The 18,015-nt window shown below is 37.8% G+C and overlaps 1 protein-coding gene across 1 annotated transcript; it reads right to left on the reverse strand.

The window, feature by feature from the left end:
• Positions 1–2,401: 2,401 nt before the first annotated feature.
• Positions 2,402–8,545, reverse strand: pi15a (peptidase inhibitor 15a). Its single transcript, XM_055037907.1, has 6 exons — positions 8,442–8,545; positions 8,045–8,351; positions 7,553–7,671; positions 5,471–5,603; positions 5,264–5,379; positions 2,402–3,908 (listed from the first exon to the last, which is right to left on the reverse strand). The coding sequence occupies exons 2-6, from the start codon at positions 8,315–8,317 to the stop codon at positions 3,773–3,775; spliced, it is 777 nt and encodes a 258-aa protein (XP_054893882.1). The 5' UTR covers positions 8,318–8,351; positions 8,442–8,545; the 3' UTR covers positions 2,402–3,772.
• Between the last annotated feature and the right edge of the window lie 9,470 nt (positions 8,546–18,015).

Genomic DNA, 18,015 nt, shown 5'->3' on the forward strand with positions numbered 1-18,015 from the left:
AGATTAAGAAAAGATTTGATGCAGCTGTGCAACAATCAGCAGAGAAGTGTCCCTCTATAGGTGTGCAAAGTGCCAGCATACTGCATGAAACATGATTTGTGAGAGTGAAATGTTTACAGTCATAATTCTATTATTAGATTAAGCCAAAAAACGTAATATGTTTTTTGGCTTGATAACAAATGTAAACACTCTAATTATTATGTCATGGCTTAAACATTAAACTCAATTCAACATGAGTTCAATGTTGAACTGTGTAATTCATGATCTTGAGGGTACAGACATTTCCCATGGGAGTCCTTGCTCTGTGTCAGCTGCGGCAACAAGGGTAGATGCCCAGGGCGGCAATTGGAGAAGGTTGCACAAGCACCAATTAAAAAAATGTTTAAGAAGACTTGGTCCACTGTTTAACCCTGATAGAGTTTATGTAGCATTTATGTTGCAGCCCCCTGTGATAATTAGGTGTTCCTATAGGTATGTGCTATCTTTGATATCTCTCATATTCTACAGGTGTGGGCCCTGATTTAGAGGAAGCAGTAATCTAAAACAACTTCCATTATTTACTCTCTGATAGTTTCTGGGTCATGTACAACAAGGGTAGTTTTTTTTAATCACACAAACGTTCTGAATATTTTCCTAGCTTTCACTAGTCTAACGTTAAACTTGCAATCTTCACTGCATTGATGTTGTAGACAAAACAATCCGCTCACTTTCTGGATCCTTGGAATTATTGTGATGACGATGACAGAGATGTCAGCCTTGTCAAAATGGTGCTGTGCGTCATTCCCAATCAAACAAGGTTTCATTACACAAATTGAAAATGACATTACCGATGACTCTTGAGCGTTTTTAAAATTCAAAACAGTTCACTTAAATAGTCGGAGAAAAACTTCCCTCCTCACTTATTATCCCTTCTTTTTTTTTGTTTTATTAATCATTACTTGCTAGAAACTATTTCTCTGTCATCTCAGCACAACAGGAATGTAATAACCCCTTGCCGACTTGGAAAAGAACCACCCTAAAATCACCCACTGCTGTCTGTCAGTCTGCCATGACCCATGTGAAGTCTCGGTCTTCTTTTCAAATAAACATTTCATCACGTTCTTACTTCGAGGGAAACTGGTTCAACAAAAACAGGTCAGTGAGTCAGATGAGCTATCAGGGAAAAAAAGTTTACCTCAGGATTATACAGATGTGTGACAGTTGCCACGGTAAATGCTGGAAGTAGGTAATAGCACTACATGGAAAGGTACTGGCGGCTGGAAATGTGCTGTATTTCACCATTTCCCCTTGAGTGATTAACTGTTTTTGGTCTTTAAGTGAGTTCCCTCAAAAATGTTATTCCTTTTGGTTGGATTTTCAATGTAATGCATGACATTACCCCAGTCACTGCACACAACTGCAACACAACACATGCCACAGAACCACACTGGTTCCCCGTCCCAACACTAGAACAGGATCGACTCACCAGTTAAGAAGCCCCAACCAGCTGGCATAAATCCACGGTCATCATTGATACTGCAAGATCGGCCCGGTTGCAAACAACATTAATTGTCACTATCCAACCAACTAAAACGACAGTGAACCCACATTCAAAAAGGGATGCAGTCATGCTGTAACCATCCTTCCACCTGGCATCATCCAAACAGCAACACTGGCATCTCCCTCTGGATGCCACAGCAAATGGAGCAGGAAGAAGAGGACAAAGAAGACCAGAGGCTTCTTCTGATGAAGGCAACTTTTCATCAGCGGGTTACCTGAGGTTCCATCTTCATTCCAGTTCTACAGTTTAGAGGACAGACTTCAAAATGCTTTCAGTGGTTAATAAATCTCTTAGTGCCTTAGCACCACAATACATTGTTGTCGTATCAGCCTTCAACAGGTGAACCTACTTTTCATCCCCAGGACTGAGGCAGGACCAGGTTGTTATGCTCCACTGATATGCGACAATTTCCAGAAAAAAATGCAAAGGTGCCAGAACTCTGAATTTATTTAAAGCACTAATCTAATCTTGCTAAGAGCTGACTTTGAATAACTGGAACATGAATAGTTTTAGTCTAGATTGCAATTTGTTTACTTCTTTTTTTTACCACTACAATGTAATATTTATTTTTTGTTTTGTTTTTCTGTAATTTGCTATAAAAATAAACTTTATGTTGATGGTTATGATGAGAATGATGATAATTATATTTACCTTCTGTTGTCATTCTGTTAGGGTATAAATATAGCAAAGGGCATAAAAAAACCTGCTTACTGCTTCATATCCATATTGTTGAGTTAGATGGTTTTCATTTGTTTATTCATATATCAATTCCTCTCAAACATTATATAAACTATTAACTTACTATAACTTTCTATAGAAAAAAGAGGAAGAAAGAAAACTAACAAAAAAACTCACAAAAAACACAGTATCATCCCAATTTTAAATTGAAATAAGAGTGAATACACTTCACAGAAAACATTAACCTAGACCCCAAAAGCACCATTAAAAACAGGCAAGAAAATGAACGATAAAATTAAACATCTTAATACAAGTCCAACACATAAAAAACGGAGTTTACAGCATTAATATCATTGCTGATTTAAAAACTGTCAGTGCTGAAAATGTGATTCTTCCTATTTTTGTACTCTTCAGTATGTCGAATATGTGCTACCATTTTACAAAACAATACAAAATTAATATAACTTAAACATACAAAAATGAATAACTTACGGTTTAACTTTTTTTAACATAGTCAAGGTATAATTATGTACACATTTAAAAAACACATTTTTTTGTTGCTATTTTAGAAATTTACAAACAATTAAGGTGCACTTGAGTGCCTGAATCCTAAATGAGTGATCATATCAAAATATAAACAACATCAATACACATGAAGGAATGTAATAAACCAGAAAACTTACATGGTGATATAATTATGTAGGTGTTATCACAGAGCAGATATGTATCAGACGTATGTCTAACATAAATACAAAATATGTGAATAAAATCTGTGAAATGCCCCAAAGTATTGTTATTGATATGACATTGAGGTGAATTAGTGCAGATAAAAACTGAAAATGTACTGCTTTGTATTTCAGGAGGTCTTTCAAAACACAAGTGTTTTCCTGTGCTGACATCAGCCTACAAAATTATGTCTCTCCAGTTGGCTTTATTTAATGCATGCACCATCGTCACAAGAGACTGAAGCCAGAACTGGACTGTGACAAAAAGGTAGGCCTGGCTTAAAAATCTGAGACAACTCAACCGTAAGTCGGCAAATTCTGATACATTAGTGAACCTGGCATGGAAACGCTGCAAGTGGAGGTTCCCCTCTAAGGTCAAACGCTTTGAACCTTTTGATCCTGTTTGATCAAGACATTTTTGTATAGGCAGAGCACCCACCATGAAGGTGTGATACCTGTAGCACCAAAATGAACCGAAATGAGGAGCTGTGATGGCTGCTATGTCCTTAATTACCACATTGTCAATTGGTGTTAATACTAAATAAAGTACGCACTGTTAAAATGATCTATTTGTCATATAAATATGTTTATGTATTTCATCATTTCTGATTTATGTAGGAAACTGACAAAAGAGAACATGACTCGTTTATTATTCACAAGTCGCTAAAATCATCAGGTGCCTTCAGTTGTATACGACGCTCCTTAAATAAGCCCATATATACAGAAAAGCGTTTTTGCTCAACTGTTGTGCAAATCCTTACTTGATTAAAAAAACAATGTCTTTGCGGTACTGTGGGTTGTCGGCTCATGTTGGTAAGAAAGCTTGTATTTATTTGAACCAGTGCAGGTAGTTAGTCTTGATAGCTGGGAAGCACATATTGTTGCTGCACGATCCTCCGTAGCTGGGAGGGCAGGCAGAACATGGGACGCCAACTTTATAAGGAGCTTCTCCAATCCAGTTACCCCTAAAAAAACAAAAACAATCACAGTGAATACAGTGGTTAGGAAAAGGCAAAAACAGTAAAGTATTTTACAAACATCGTGCTATTACCATTGCTTAAGTGTTTTGTTTGCCTATAGCACCTTTGTTGCAGGTATGTTTGAATAGTGCATCATTTTAATGAATCAAACAACTGTACAGTCAATGGTTAAAATAGACAAGGTTCAATGAACAAGACTAAAAACATTCTTAAAGAGTGACTTAATTATTAGATATGCAAGCAAAAATTTTAATATTTTACCTAAAGAATTAGGCAATTTTTTAAGAGTAGAATCTTTTGTAGCAAAAACATGTTCCCTATCTTCATAAAATGTTTACTCGAAGATTTTTTTTAAGTGAGGTTCTGGTAAAAGTCCATAAGGGGTTGATATCCTACCTGCTGTATCTTTCTTACAAAGATACAGAGGTGTATTTACGCTTGAAGTGAAGGAAGGAGGTGATGCACACTAAAGATCTTCCTGTGTGAAACACTTCCGAGGAACAGAAAATGTAAGAAGAAAATGTCCAAAAAATGTTGCTAAAAAACAATAAAATATTTTCAATCAGTTATCATAAAATAGCAGAAATGCTGCACATGTTCTGTTCTTCGGGAAGTTTTGATATAGACAGATTATTTTTTTGCAAACTCCAACAGTCCTAATTGTGGTCTCTTTTTAGAAAATGTATGTTGTTGACAGTGTTGTTACAATCATCAACCACCATTGTCTGTCGAAAGCAGCCCACACTGCAACACCACCTCATTCCCCCAATTAATATGTAAATATCTGGATCCATCCCTTCTTCAGCAAACCCAACTTATTTCTTTGACATGTCAGCAAGTTTTTCAAGGGTCTAGTTATGAACCATTCATTTGATTCGGGCATCTTGGAGCAGGGAAGCAACCAAACGTTGCAGGAAAGTGGCACTCAAGAACTTCAGTTGCACACCCATGCATTTAGCAAAAAGACCCAACGAAAAAAAAAAAAGTATTCTTATACCTCAGATTCATTATATACATGTCAAGCAGGAATTATTCACAAACGTTGAGCCTTTTAAAGGTGACAACAGTGACTTCTGCTGACAGGAAAGTGGGATTACATCCAAATTAAACAGCTCTTCTGTACTGCATGTTCCAAACCAGATCATGTGTGAGTCACAAGTTTGGCCCTGCTTAGGATCATTTTCAGAATGGTATTGCAGGTTACCCTTCATCACCATGGGTGGCATTTTATAACTAAGCACAGAATATAATGGGCACACTTCAAAAATTAAAAATACTTTCTGCACTGTGAATAAACGCTAAACCAGGTTATGAAATATGACCCCGCCACCCCTACTTACTTTGGCGAATAGTTGCAGACTAAATATGTTGCCCTTTTCCACACAGCACCCCATACATTCATATTGTGGCACGTGTGGACAGCACAACCGATTTTGTTAGATGTTGCCCATACCATCTGCAAAAATCAACAAGAAAGAATTTGATTACAATCATAGCTGCAGGAGTTTTACTAGTTAAAAAAAAATGCTTGATAGATATATTTGTACCTGTGTATAGTGGGTACACATGGGCCCATAGCATCGAAGAGGGCACCGTGGGTTGCAGTCACGGGGGTATGGAAATGAATAGTCTTTCACTTCATCGTACCAGGGCTTCACCAGCTGGAGGATAGATCGATAGCTGCGAGCAGAACACAGACAAACTGAACGTGTGATCATTTAGCATTTGGAGTGTTTGTAAATTATTTTGTTATTTTGGTTTCTGTGTTTTCTTCCCAAACCCCTTAATCTCATCCCATCTAATCCCATCCTGTTACATCTGATCTAATCTGACCTGATCTGAGACATTACCTTATTGTTTCCAATAATGTAATGAAAACAATAAGGTTTGTTGACGTGTTTGTTTTCACGTCAACAAACACTGACTTTTTGGTTTCATGGTTAATACATGGGCATCACATTAATTATGTGTGAAGCGGACGTGTCCCCCTCACATTTGAAAAGCATACGTTGGGAGACCCGCTGATTTACAACGGAATACAATTTCCCGCTGTGCTGTTTCCATTGCTTCTATCATTCAGATGGACCTGATTCATTTGCAAATACTTATCCAGCTAAAACTCCACTTTGAGTTTTTCTGGTTACCAAGACAAATCACAGCACCACATGCTGCCAAGATGAACAACAAAGTGAAATGCTAGTGCAAGCTGCTGGAAACTAGAAAAGATAATGTCAGTCTCCTTGACATCTCAAAATGTTTATCTTGTGTCATGGGGTGATAGAACACTCTCGTTTAACTGTGCAAGTGTTCATGGTTAAGTTGCAGTAAATGCAGTAGAGATGGTTGGACTGCAAACATGTCTAAATGGTCTATGATGGAAAAAAAGTTGAACAGGAGAGAGCATGTGGCGTCAGGTCAAGATACACCACTTGCTTCTGGCTCTGATCCTGATGAAAACATTGTGAATTGATGGAGCGTTCTTGATCATACTCGCAAGATTGAGTATTCACACAAGGATATATACACTGAAAACCCAGACAGCATAAATACAAGCTGATCTGACATTTGCCATTTGAACAAGCTTTTTTCTCTGTACTTTTTTGAGCTCCTCATAGTCGGTATGCTGATTTTATTGGAGAAAAAGATTTTACTTTGTATATTCCCTGAATGCATATGCATTTCATTTTTCCACGTGTCTCGCTTCCTGTGACACTCATGACATTCCCATCAAACTGCTGTGTAGTTCTGACCAAGACAGACCTGGTTTCTGATTTGGCATCACATCCTAAAGAAAAGTGTGTTGGATGTATTCAGGAAATCGAAAATATTAAAGTTTAAAGAGGTGATTCCTTAAAACTCTGTCTCTGACTGTCCAACCAAAATAGTCCTCAGTGATTAAGATGGAGCCTGCATGTTAGAAAAAAATAAATAAAAAATCAGAAATCAGATCAGAATGTGAAGAGTTGGATCCAAACAATGTGTCTTGGCCTTAACTCTAACATGTTATAACTGGTAAATATGTCATCCGGTCTGATTCAAAATTGGGTCAAATGCCAAATCAGATCAGGTGTATCTTACACTTTAGCCACTCCTACTCTAGCTAATCTGTCCAGCAAATGCTTTGTGGATTAATAGTTGAAATGTGAGTCATGATGACTACTTATACTTTAGTGCAGCATTTTTACTGCTTATTTAGATAACATATCATTCAGAAAGTCTATGCGATAACTGTCACTTTAAACTTTATCTGGTGTTTTGGTGTGTAGAGACAGATAGCAAAAAAAAAAATGTTGTTGACTTTTAGTTTTACTTAAAATGTTGGGTTTGTGCTGCATCTCAATAAAATCTGAAAGTTCAGGCTCACATGGAGGTAAACAAACGAAAACTCAAGACCGACCACAGGCCCGGGCTTTTTGTCTTCATGGGTCATAGCTGAAACTGCATATTCTTTTGTTTTGTTTATAGAAAGGGTCACAGAAGCATTCCTATGGCAGTCTGCAGGTCACAGTTCACAAACCTTTAGGAGAACCAAGAAGGAGGCAACAATAAAATGACCATTACCACCAAGAAAGCGCTCCATCCTGAGAGGAGCAGCAGATGTGAGCAAAAAGAAGTCTGAGGTCACTCACCGTCCTGTCCTGACTGAGAGGTTTTGACCCAGGAACCTGAGAAGATGAGGAGGTCCGTGTTCCCAAAGACAAGCATGTGCCCAGTCCTCTGCTGTTTTGGCCAAAGTCTCATCCCACACCTAAACACAGTCATACATTGGAGGCAAATAAATAAATTATAGAAATCCAAAATAATTAAGCAGGGTTTTCCATTCTCTGGATGGATTCTTAAAGAATCCCATAGTGCTATCTTATGACACTCATTAAAAATGATTTGCAGGACATACCAGAAGTTCAAACAGTGGAAAAGACCATATTGTTATGTTTCAATTGCAAATAATGGAACAGTGAAGAAATGTTTCCAGGTACAATAACATCTGCATTAGACACATTTATTTTTACTGTTATGTCTAATTTATCACTGCTGTTTTGTCCAGGTTTTACTGGCAGTTTCATATACTGGCACTGCTTGGACTAAAAGAAGAAACTGTTTGGATGAAAGCTTTGACTCACCATGTATTCCATATTGGAGGCGGGAGGAAACACTCTGCCTCTGACTTTGTTGTGGTAATCGAGGATGGCAATCATGTCATCCTGACTAATATACCGCTTCCTTCTGGTTTTGGAAACTGTTTCGCTTTCTCCGCGGCCGCGCGCCGCGCCAAGCCCGGTGATGTTGGCACCTGGCGCGAACGTTGACGCAGCAGGAATGCTCGTTGCCAGCGCACTTGCTCCCCAAGATATGCACAGAAGTAGTAAATCTGTGGCTAATGACTGGAGCTTCATGTTCGATTTCAAGGAAACTGCAGATGGAATGTTTCTGAAAATAAACCCACAAAGCAAGACTTTAATCTGATGCATCCAGTCAAGCTTATCTGGCCAAAAGAACATTAAAAACAAACTCTTTTACCTTTTAAAGAGCGTCGCGACCTCCTGTTGGCTTTGCCAGCGTTGGCCAGAGCAGTGTCACTCCTAAAGCTTCTGTAATGGGTCGCAGCGATGGGTCTCTTCTTTGCAGACTTTGTAAGAGTTTCAGGAAGAGTCCGTTTTTGCGGGTTTATATAGTCTATTCCCGCAGTGGACATTGGAGGAAGTGCGCTTGCCTCAGGGGTAAAACGCACAGCCCCTCCTTGTCACATGAGACGTAGCATCATTTTTTAATGTTTTTTTTTTTACGTTTAAACTTCCAAGAAAACTTGTTTTCGGTGATGAAACGATATTTTTCTTGAAAATGAGCAAAAGGGGGTGTTGCTTAAACTCACAAAGACAAACATTACAGTGCACAACTTGATCATTTGGTTTGGTTTATTTTACAGGCACAAGTGTATGACTGTCATATTAATCTAATCTGATATGTAATATGGAATATATGGAAATGAAGTTTACTTATTTTTTTTTCTTTTTTAATATTTGCTTTCACATTTTCACTCAGGTGAACATCTGTTTGATTTTAACAGACTAACAATTCTATTCTGACTGAAAACTCTAAAGTAAAATGTATATTTATATCTTGATAACTAATATGGTCACATATTTGGTCAATTTCCAATAATGGACATGGGGAAAAAAAGTTTAAGAAAAATAAAGATTACTCGACTTACGCTTTTTGTCAAAAGTAACAGACTAAAATAAAGAAATAAGGTTGCATGTCAGGTCCCTCCTAACCCTAGAATAACCATATACAGACAATAAAAGGATAACTGATAACTTATCTGATGCAGAATTATACAAATCAAATGACTCCCAGAAGTTATAATTTTCAGCCAGACATGGTCGAATGAAGTCTGGACTCCAAAAGGAAACGCTGGAATATCCCATTAAATTATTCAGAAATTATGAGCTCTGTGAACCATGAATCTCCACTTCAACGTCATCCAACAAGTTCAGTCATATTGCCAATGACTGAACATAGAAGTAAGCAAACAGGACAACTGACACTTTGCTTTAATTGCATTGTGGTGCAACTCTGCTCACCATCTTGACATACTTTGTGTTAATAAGGCAATACAAAAGGCTGCATGTCAACACTTGATCATGTAGACGCAGGTTAGGTTTTGTTCTTGCACATCAGCTTCTTGTGTAAATTAGTGAATGTTTCATCGAGATAGAAGGAAGGAAATGGAAGGAAGTAATTTTACAAGTAAAATCAATGCAAGTCCTTTTTGTCACATGCTGTACAGTATAAAGATTACACTTGTTCAAAGTGTGGTTTTAGTTGTGCTGTTTGCCAAGGCAAGGATGCTAAGCCAAGAAAGAAGAAGGAAAAAAAAAAACCTTCTCATGGTTTTCATTGGCAGCTGGAGAAGAAATTAAAGTATCGTGACGCAGAAGCAGCGTTCCCTCCCTTCCTTTTTTTGCTCTCCCTTTTCTCTTTCTTTCTTGATACAGAGAAAACTGTTGCCTTCCCAAATAATGATAATAAAAAACCTTCTTGGAAGTGATGAACTTTTCAGGTGCTGGATTTGCAGTGGAGGGAAATATATATCACTCGAGGGTGGAGCAGGGCAAAGACTTTTCCCCTCGGTTTCACTCCCTCTATCCATCTCAGCTCCCGCTCTGAGCTGTTGCTTTACCAAGAGTTTAACATGCAGACAGAGCATAAATCATGACAAATGTGTTGAACACGCTTACTTCAGAAACCAAAGCCAAATACTTTGCTTGACATGATGCAGGGATGTCCTTTAGTCAAAGATTGTTTAAAACAATTTATAAAAATATTGATAACTTGCAGATAGCAGTAGATAAATGTGTTTTTTAATGGATTGCAAACATTAAAAGTTTGAAACTTAGCTATCAGTGTTTTTTAATTGATTGATAGGAACTTTTTCCAACAACGTACAGTCCCGCTGGACTGATTAAGGAGCTTGAGATTCCCGGTTTGTTAGTGTACCAATGCAAATGCTGCAACTGCACAGAACTTTACCTGGGATCAATCATCATCCACCAGCCGAATATGCAGATGCAGAAATTATACCCACTAGTTTGATGACTGTATGGAATTATACCAAGCTAGTTATACTTACTGACGACATATTTTCAGTTTACTTCAAGATTAAACTTATCTTCACAGCCAATGTGTGGAGAGAATTTTGGTCTCAGATCAGATCAAAGTTGCAGTTTTTGACTGATGAAGCACTTTGTTGGAAATCTGATCATCTCCATAAAAAAAACATCCCCAAATTGGGAAACATGACAGTGGCAGTATCGTGCTCTGGAGATGTTATTCTTTGGCATGGACAGGAAACTGGTCAGAGCTGTATTTGCAGTGTGGACAATATCTGTGAACATGCAACCACAGCAACAAGGAACTATTTAGTTATAAGCCTTGTTGTGTGCTAAAACTGTTCAGTCACAGTCCAGACCTAAACCTTATTATGAGATTTTGGTGAGACAAATGCAAATATCACACTTTTATGATTTCATTTGTAGACCTTGTCAGTTTCTTTCCACAGTGCATGAAACTTTTTTTATAGGTTTACAGCTTAAAATCACAATAACCTGTGTTAAATTGAGTGTTTCCAAAAAGGTTGAAATGTGAAGAAAAAAAAAAAGTTTGCAAGTTTAAAAGGACACCTGTTTCCCAGCCCTTGTCAAAGACAGTGGCTTCAGATTCAGGATTAAACAACAGTTAACTAAGTTCCTCTACAGCTGGAAAAGCTGGAAGCAGAAATACTGTACATCAAAAGTGAGTATTTTTCCCTCCTTTGTTCCAACAGATGCATGGACACACACAAAATCCTCACGTGCAGTTTCTCCAAGGCCCCAGATGATCTTCTCTGTCTGTCTCAGATGGCTGCTCCTCGTTTCTCTGGTGAACCCAGTGACTCCAAGAGGGGCCGAAGAGCTGTTATCATATTATCAGAGGAGTAATTACAGCATTATTTGTGTTGCATGCTTCTCTGAGAAGGCTTGAGTGTGTTTTGAGAAGGCATTCTTTTTCAGACAGGGCATTTATTTACCTATAATATATTGTTTCAAGTCTCCCTCTGTGCTCTCCCCCTCCAGAGGCCTCCTTGAACCAAGAGTCAATGCCAATACAACAGAGGGAATGAGGTGCAGTGTTGAGTAGAGGGGAAGAGACATGAAACATACAGACTCAGCAAGTGTTTCACTGGTTTTCTCGATGGCAAGAATGGTTAAAAAATGAAATGCAGGAAGGATTTAAACCAAATGGAATGGACAAGATTTTAAAAGGACACTGTGTGCTTTTGTACCTAAAAATGAAGTATAGGTAAGATATAAACCTATGAGGAGGCCCAGTGTTGTCTCTTATTTGTTTTTATTTTCTAAAAGGGATTTGTTTGTCGTTACAAAAGTCATCATGTATTTTTTGTCAAAAGAAATAAAAAGTTTGCAAAAAAGATACTTGGACCATTATTTTAGATAGTGACATCTGTCACCGATGTGGCTCTTGCTGAGCTGACTCAGTCCATTCCTTGTGAAGGTCTCCCGGAGTCTTAAATTAATTTTACTAGTCAATCGTCTTAAGTCTTTATCCCTTGATACTGGAGCACTTTTTCCCTCCCACTCAACTTTCTGTGAATATCCTTTTCATTCCTAAAGACGTCAGGAAAAAAATATCGGAAAAGACAAAAGTGTTGCCATCATCATTGTAGAAACTTTCTTGGGCTTCAGAGGGATGATAGAACGGTACCAAAGTATAGGCAGGACTGATTTGACAATAATTAGCTTTCTAAGATATTAGTATTATTTCCTGATGATTGTGTGGTAATGGGAACAGATGAGCATTATAAAATGCCTGCAGGGAGGTTTCAGGTCAACATGTGAAGTTTGTGGACTGCCTTTTATACAATTTCAGTCCTTCTGCTTGTTGACAGTGGAAAGAAGAAAACATCCATCATCTCCAGTTTTAGAGGGAAAGAGACTAACTTTCCTTCTAAAACTGACTATAAGAGTTGGACCAATAGTGCTGCTACTATCTCGCTACTAAACACACACACTATGGAATTATGTGTAGTAAAATATCGATTTTACTGTTGTGACTTTTATGTCACAATGCTTTGATGGGTCTCTCTTTTTAAAGCTTTGTTAACAATACAGCAGCATAATTTAAGGAGCTCATATATGTAACAACCAACATATTGTGATGCATTTAAACTTAATGCACTATTTTTGTGCATCAGTTGTCACCTCCAATAAAAGGTTGATTGGTGTCCTGAGATTTTGTAAAAGGTAACCATGAAGCCATGGTTAGTACAGTGGAATAGTGATGTCTTTTTTGTTTTGGCAGACGGGCTAACAGAGGGGTTTACATTGGTAAGAAGCCCAGTTTCTAACATCAGGTCGGCCAGGCTGATTTCATCCACACACATCTGTTAAACATTTTATCTTTTGAATATAGAGTTACACAGCAACTCCCGTAAGTTTCACACAGTCTGCTTCGTTCACAGCAGGTTCAATGGTGAAAAAAAAAAAAAAAAAAACTGTGTGAAAATAGTTCAGCTCTTTGTCCCTGAAAGAAGTTCAGTAGTAAGCTGCTGTCCAAGAATTAATAATAGTAATTTGGTCAATAAACATTCTCAAATTGAAGCCTTTGTTTGGATATTATTTGAGCTTGAGCTATACATGGAGTAATACATTTATAATAACAACTTCTAGTTGCTGGTTATTGTATTGAGGATATAATAACTTTTTGTTCAAGAAATTGGATTGGCAAGAGACTAGCCACAGCTGGTGTTTTTGAACTCTGAGCTACCATTGGGTGTTTAAAGAACAGCACCTTCCACAAACATGATTGTCGAAGATGTACTGCACGTTGGATGTTTCTCCCTGCTGTTGTCAGGAGAAACCACGCTGCAAGCCTAGTTGCTGTTTGACTGCTCTGTAGATTGGGGAACTTTTTCCCCAGCATTTTGTCACAGGGAGGAAGCAGACCAGAAGACAATGAAGGCAAGCTCAAGGACAACCGACTCCAGCTGTCATTTTGAAAGACTCGGGGTACAACCTGTACAGATAGCCAGTCTATTGCAAAGTAGAGACACACTAGACAAATAACCATTTATGCACACACTTGGTACTGGAGTAACCAGCTGACATAAAAGTTTTGTTTTTTGGATTATTTGAGGAGGCTGGAGTACCTAGAGAGGCCTCATATACTCTGGAGAATATGCAAACGAGATCCTAACGCTGTAGCTTCTAGCTACCCCTAACATACTCCCCTGCGCCATTAATTTCACACAAGAACCTGTAAAGTACTTCAGAGAACCATAAGCCACACTGAAACTCAGTTTTTGTTTTTGTTTTTTTCATAATGTTGCTTACAATATGTAGGAAAACACTAAAGGATTTCTAGGTGGGGCAGAGTGAGGAAGAAACATGTTATTTTTCAGGAATAAGTCACTCAGTGTGTGTATGTATCTATTTTTAACATGTTACATTCCTTTGCTCCCACATATTCTCACCCATCTATAAGACATTTACGGCCATCTTTGAATCCAGCGCCTTGTTAAACTGGACAGAGACGCGGCTGTGGTCACACTCAGACGTTTCTCAAGAGGTTCAGATGTCACCTGAGAGAGACAGGCAAACATGAAAAATCCAACAGGGTCTAACATTGGAGCAAAGACTTTTTATGATGTGTGTGGGTTTTTTTTATATATATATAACAGAGAGAAACAAAAACTATCACCAGGGAAACCAAAATGAGCTGCGGAAGCTAAAATAAGCAATACAAACCTTAATTTAAAAAAATTAAAACGTTCAGGGTTTTTTTGCCCACTAATTTGAAATATTTTTAGATATTTAAAATTAGTAGTATTTCTTTGAGTGGGACAAGAAAGTTAAGTAGATCAATGTTAGCTAATCAACGGCTTCTGTGACAAAACGTTTGCAACATATCAGTACTATGGTGAGCTTTTCTAAATAATGCCCACAGATCCCAAAGAAGTATTGAGTAGAGCTCATCCTGAAAAGAAAAAAAAAAAAAAAAGATTGTGAAACTATGTCCACGTTGGATAAATATTTAACATTTTGGCAGTTCGCTGTACTGATAAAAGCTCAGTCTTTTCTGTGAAAGAAAGCACAGTGTTATTTTATAACAATAACAACAACAACAAAAACTAGATTGCTTGAAGGCATTTAAAGCCAGGTGGGGTTTTGTGATACTTTACGATTGGCGATGCCAGTGTAGACCCTACAGGCAGTCTAGACAGGAGATGAGCGATAAGCTGGGTGCTGGTATCCTGCCTGGTACTCTTATGATCACGGCCTCCGGGATTCAGAATTCAAATAATATCTTATTGCATTGCAGATATGTTCCACCCTTGTGATCAAATTAATTCATGCGTAATCAGGCCATCTTTATAATTGCTTGTAAAATAAATCACATGCTAAAGTTCAAAGGTAATAAGAAACAACCAGAGCCTATAACTCTGAGGGCGATTTAAGCCCTGACCCTTGGTTGTTTGGCACATGCTAAGAGCTTTTGAGTGCTGGGAAGCACAGGCGATGCCTGCCACCTGTAGCTCTTGTGCTCAGAGTGCAACGGTGACATTTGGTGAAGTGTACCATTCACTGTTAAAGACTATGCAAATTGTAAAGTTGGATTATTTTTTATGTCACACTTACTTCCTTGATCCTCTTAGAGGTCATTCAAGTAGCTTCCTGCCAGCAAACCCGTGCAACAAAGTACAATAACACGAGTGATACCATTGTTACACAGCTGGTTACTTGTCACATGTTTTAGGTAGAAGCTGTTCTTTCATAAGTTTTGATTGCATGTTGCTTTAAATCTGGATTTCAGAACTATCTTTGGTAGATTCAGAGAGATCACAGCTGAGGGTCAAATTTACATTTTGCTATATTTCATGCATTGTTTGAGGTGGGAAATGCAATTGCTTATAGAGCTTCATGTTAAAGCAATAACTTGACAAATTGTTTTAAAAATTAATTTTTACAGTAATTTCATGCTCTGTAATTGATCAAATCATTTAAAGTCTTTAAAATCCAAGTTCATGGGGCATGCTGTGGTGGTACGCATGTTAGTACGCCCCACGTTTGGAGGCCTCAGTCCTCGACACGGACCTCGCAGGTTCAAATCCCGGTACCGCTGACCTTTGCCGCATGTTTTTGCCCTCTTTCCTGTCTGCCTACTTTCAAAAATACGAGCTACGAGCACTGCAAAAACTCTGGAGAAAAAAAATTATGAAAAAAAAATCCAAGTTCATCTTGACGTCAGCATATTGCTTCCCAAAAGAGGGATATTACAAATAATCAAAACATTTTTTCACTCTCTGACTTGATTTTATGAGTAGCACTGTAAAAGAAATATTGGATGTTTAGTGTTAGACTGGCTTCTTGCATTTTCATCTCCTTTATCTCTGGGAGAGTTCGGATCAGTGACGTTGAATATACAATCATCAATCCAGCATTTGTTGGCTCTTGCCAAGGTCATATTTATAATGGTATCAGAGTTTGTTTTGGATCCTACTTATCAGTACAGCTCAGGCTTTCTTGCGTTGACTATGTTTCACACCAATGATGGCTTCTGAGTAAAGACGATAGACGGGTCTCCGAGGAGTTCTGGGAATTCCCTCTTTTAGCCCCTCGTCTTCGTCAGTCCTGCACTTGACTCTCCAAAGTCCTTCCAGACAGTTATGACTGGTCTTAATTTCTGAGTATTTCCCATCAGACTTGCCAGAACCTACTCAGTGTTGCTGATAAATAACGAGGATATGGCAGAAGATATCTCTTCGGATGACTTGTGGTGGTTTAAGAATGCATTTTCTCCTCTTAAGCATAATTCAGCTTTTACTTTTCAATCCAAACAAAATATCCATCACGTTCTCTTTTTTGCCGTTCAAATGACACCTCCCTGATCAGGTCCTCCGATTGTAGCAAACACTTGATGGAACTACAAATCAGCTGAGCTTGTCATGCACTCTCCAGTCCATTGCTTGGTTAATGGCATAAGGAGAAGCATTGTTTTGATGATGTCTCCAATGTGTAGTGTCAGAAAGAGCAGGAGGTTCTTAAAGAGACAGAGGCCAATAGCAAGGCCTCCAGTTGCAAAATCTCATTTTTTTCAAGTCGTGTCTTATATGTTGTACATGTTTATAACAACTGGAGGGGAAATATTGTTCATGACATAAAATGGCATAAAACTGCCCCTTTAAAAAAATCAATAGTTACAAATAAACTTTTTTACATTTTACATTTGCTCATAGTGTCCAAAAGTCTTTAAGTAGTAATACATAACACTCAAGGTCAAAGGTGTGACTTGACACACAGGCCTTTTTTTTTTTTGCTTAGTCCTACTTCAACATGGGTAAGAAAAGGGAAAAAAGTCATTAAAGGAAGGAAGGCATGTGTATTGATCTTTGAAAGTCATTAAATTGTTGCAAGAAAATAGATCATCACTTAAACCTGATTTGGAACAAGGTGATAATTGAAATAGGGAAGATGAAGATGCTTCTTCATAAGGCATTCTATAAACGAACATTATTGTACATAATCAAGTCTCATTTTTCACTAATTGTATCGAGTAGCATATAACATCTATTTTTATATAAATCTAATTTTTCCAAATTTTTTGGTTTCTATTTAGTTGTATTTTCTCATCTTTTTCTGTAAGTACTTAATTAATTTAAAATTGTTTACATTATTTTTGCTCTTTTTTTTTTTTTTTTTTTTTTTTTTTTACTGTGCTGCCATAGCAAGTGATTAATCCCACTGTGGAATAAAGGAATGTTCAATTATATTCTGTATATATTCACAAATGTAAACATATGGTGTTAGTTAAATGGTGCTTGGTTTTAAACTGGAATAGAGTGTTTTGATCATTTCTTTTACTTCTGGGTAGTTGCTCAATATTAGCTGGTGTGGTCAATTTAATTCAAACAGAAATAGGTCAGACAAAACAGGTCATATTTAACAAAAGTCAGATAAACAATTTCAGGTCTTTTTGTTCCTCTTTCAAATCACCTCCAGCATTAACTCTGTAACAACCCACTTTTTCCAAGAAAATGAGTCTCCAAATGAACGCGCACTGAACGAAAGCACAATCAACATCTCCTTGAACTCAATTTGGCTTTCTGTATCTACGAGTGCTGCCAAAGTCTCATACACAATCAGGCATCATACATGAAATGTTTTGAAATTCTACTATTTTCCAGCCTCTCTGCATCGTAAACCTCTCCTTTGTTTCCAGAACCCTATAAGCCATGCGATATGAACTTGCAGACATGTGTCCAGCTGCTGTGAATTTCTGTCTCTGTTTCAATCTGCATTGCGTAAGACTGTTTTGATTTTTCTCCATTCATTCAGGTATACTGACGTTGGTTGCAGCTTTATTCCAATCTTCAATGACGCTGGAGCTTCATTGACTTAAAATGTTGGAGTCATTTCAGTTAGTCTTGACTTTTCACCTGCAGAGATAATCAGATAGCAGACTTTTCTGCCAAAACTAGTGAGGCAAATATTCCTCTGTTTTTCTGTAGTAGAGGAGCACATCCAAAGTTCATTAT

The sequence above is a fragment of the Poeciliopsis prolifica genome, unplaced genomic scaffold (genome assembly GCF_027474105.1).
Source record: "Poeciliopsis prolifica strain line A6 unplaced genomic scaffold, Auburn_PproV2 SCAFFOLD012, whole genome shotgun sequence".
Classification (NCBI taxonomy): domain Eukaryota; kingdom Metazoa; phylum Chordata; class Actinopteri; order Cyprinodontiformes; family Poeciliidae; genus Poeciliopsis; species Poeciliopsis prolifica.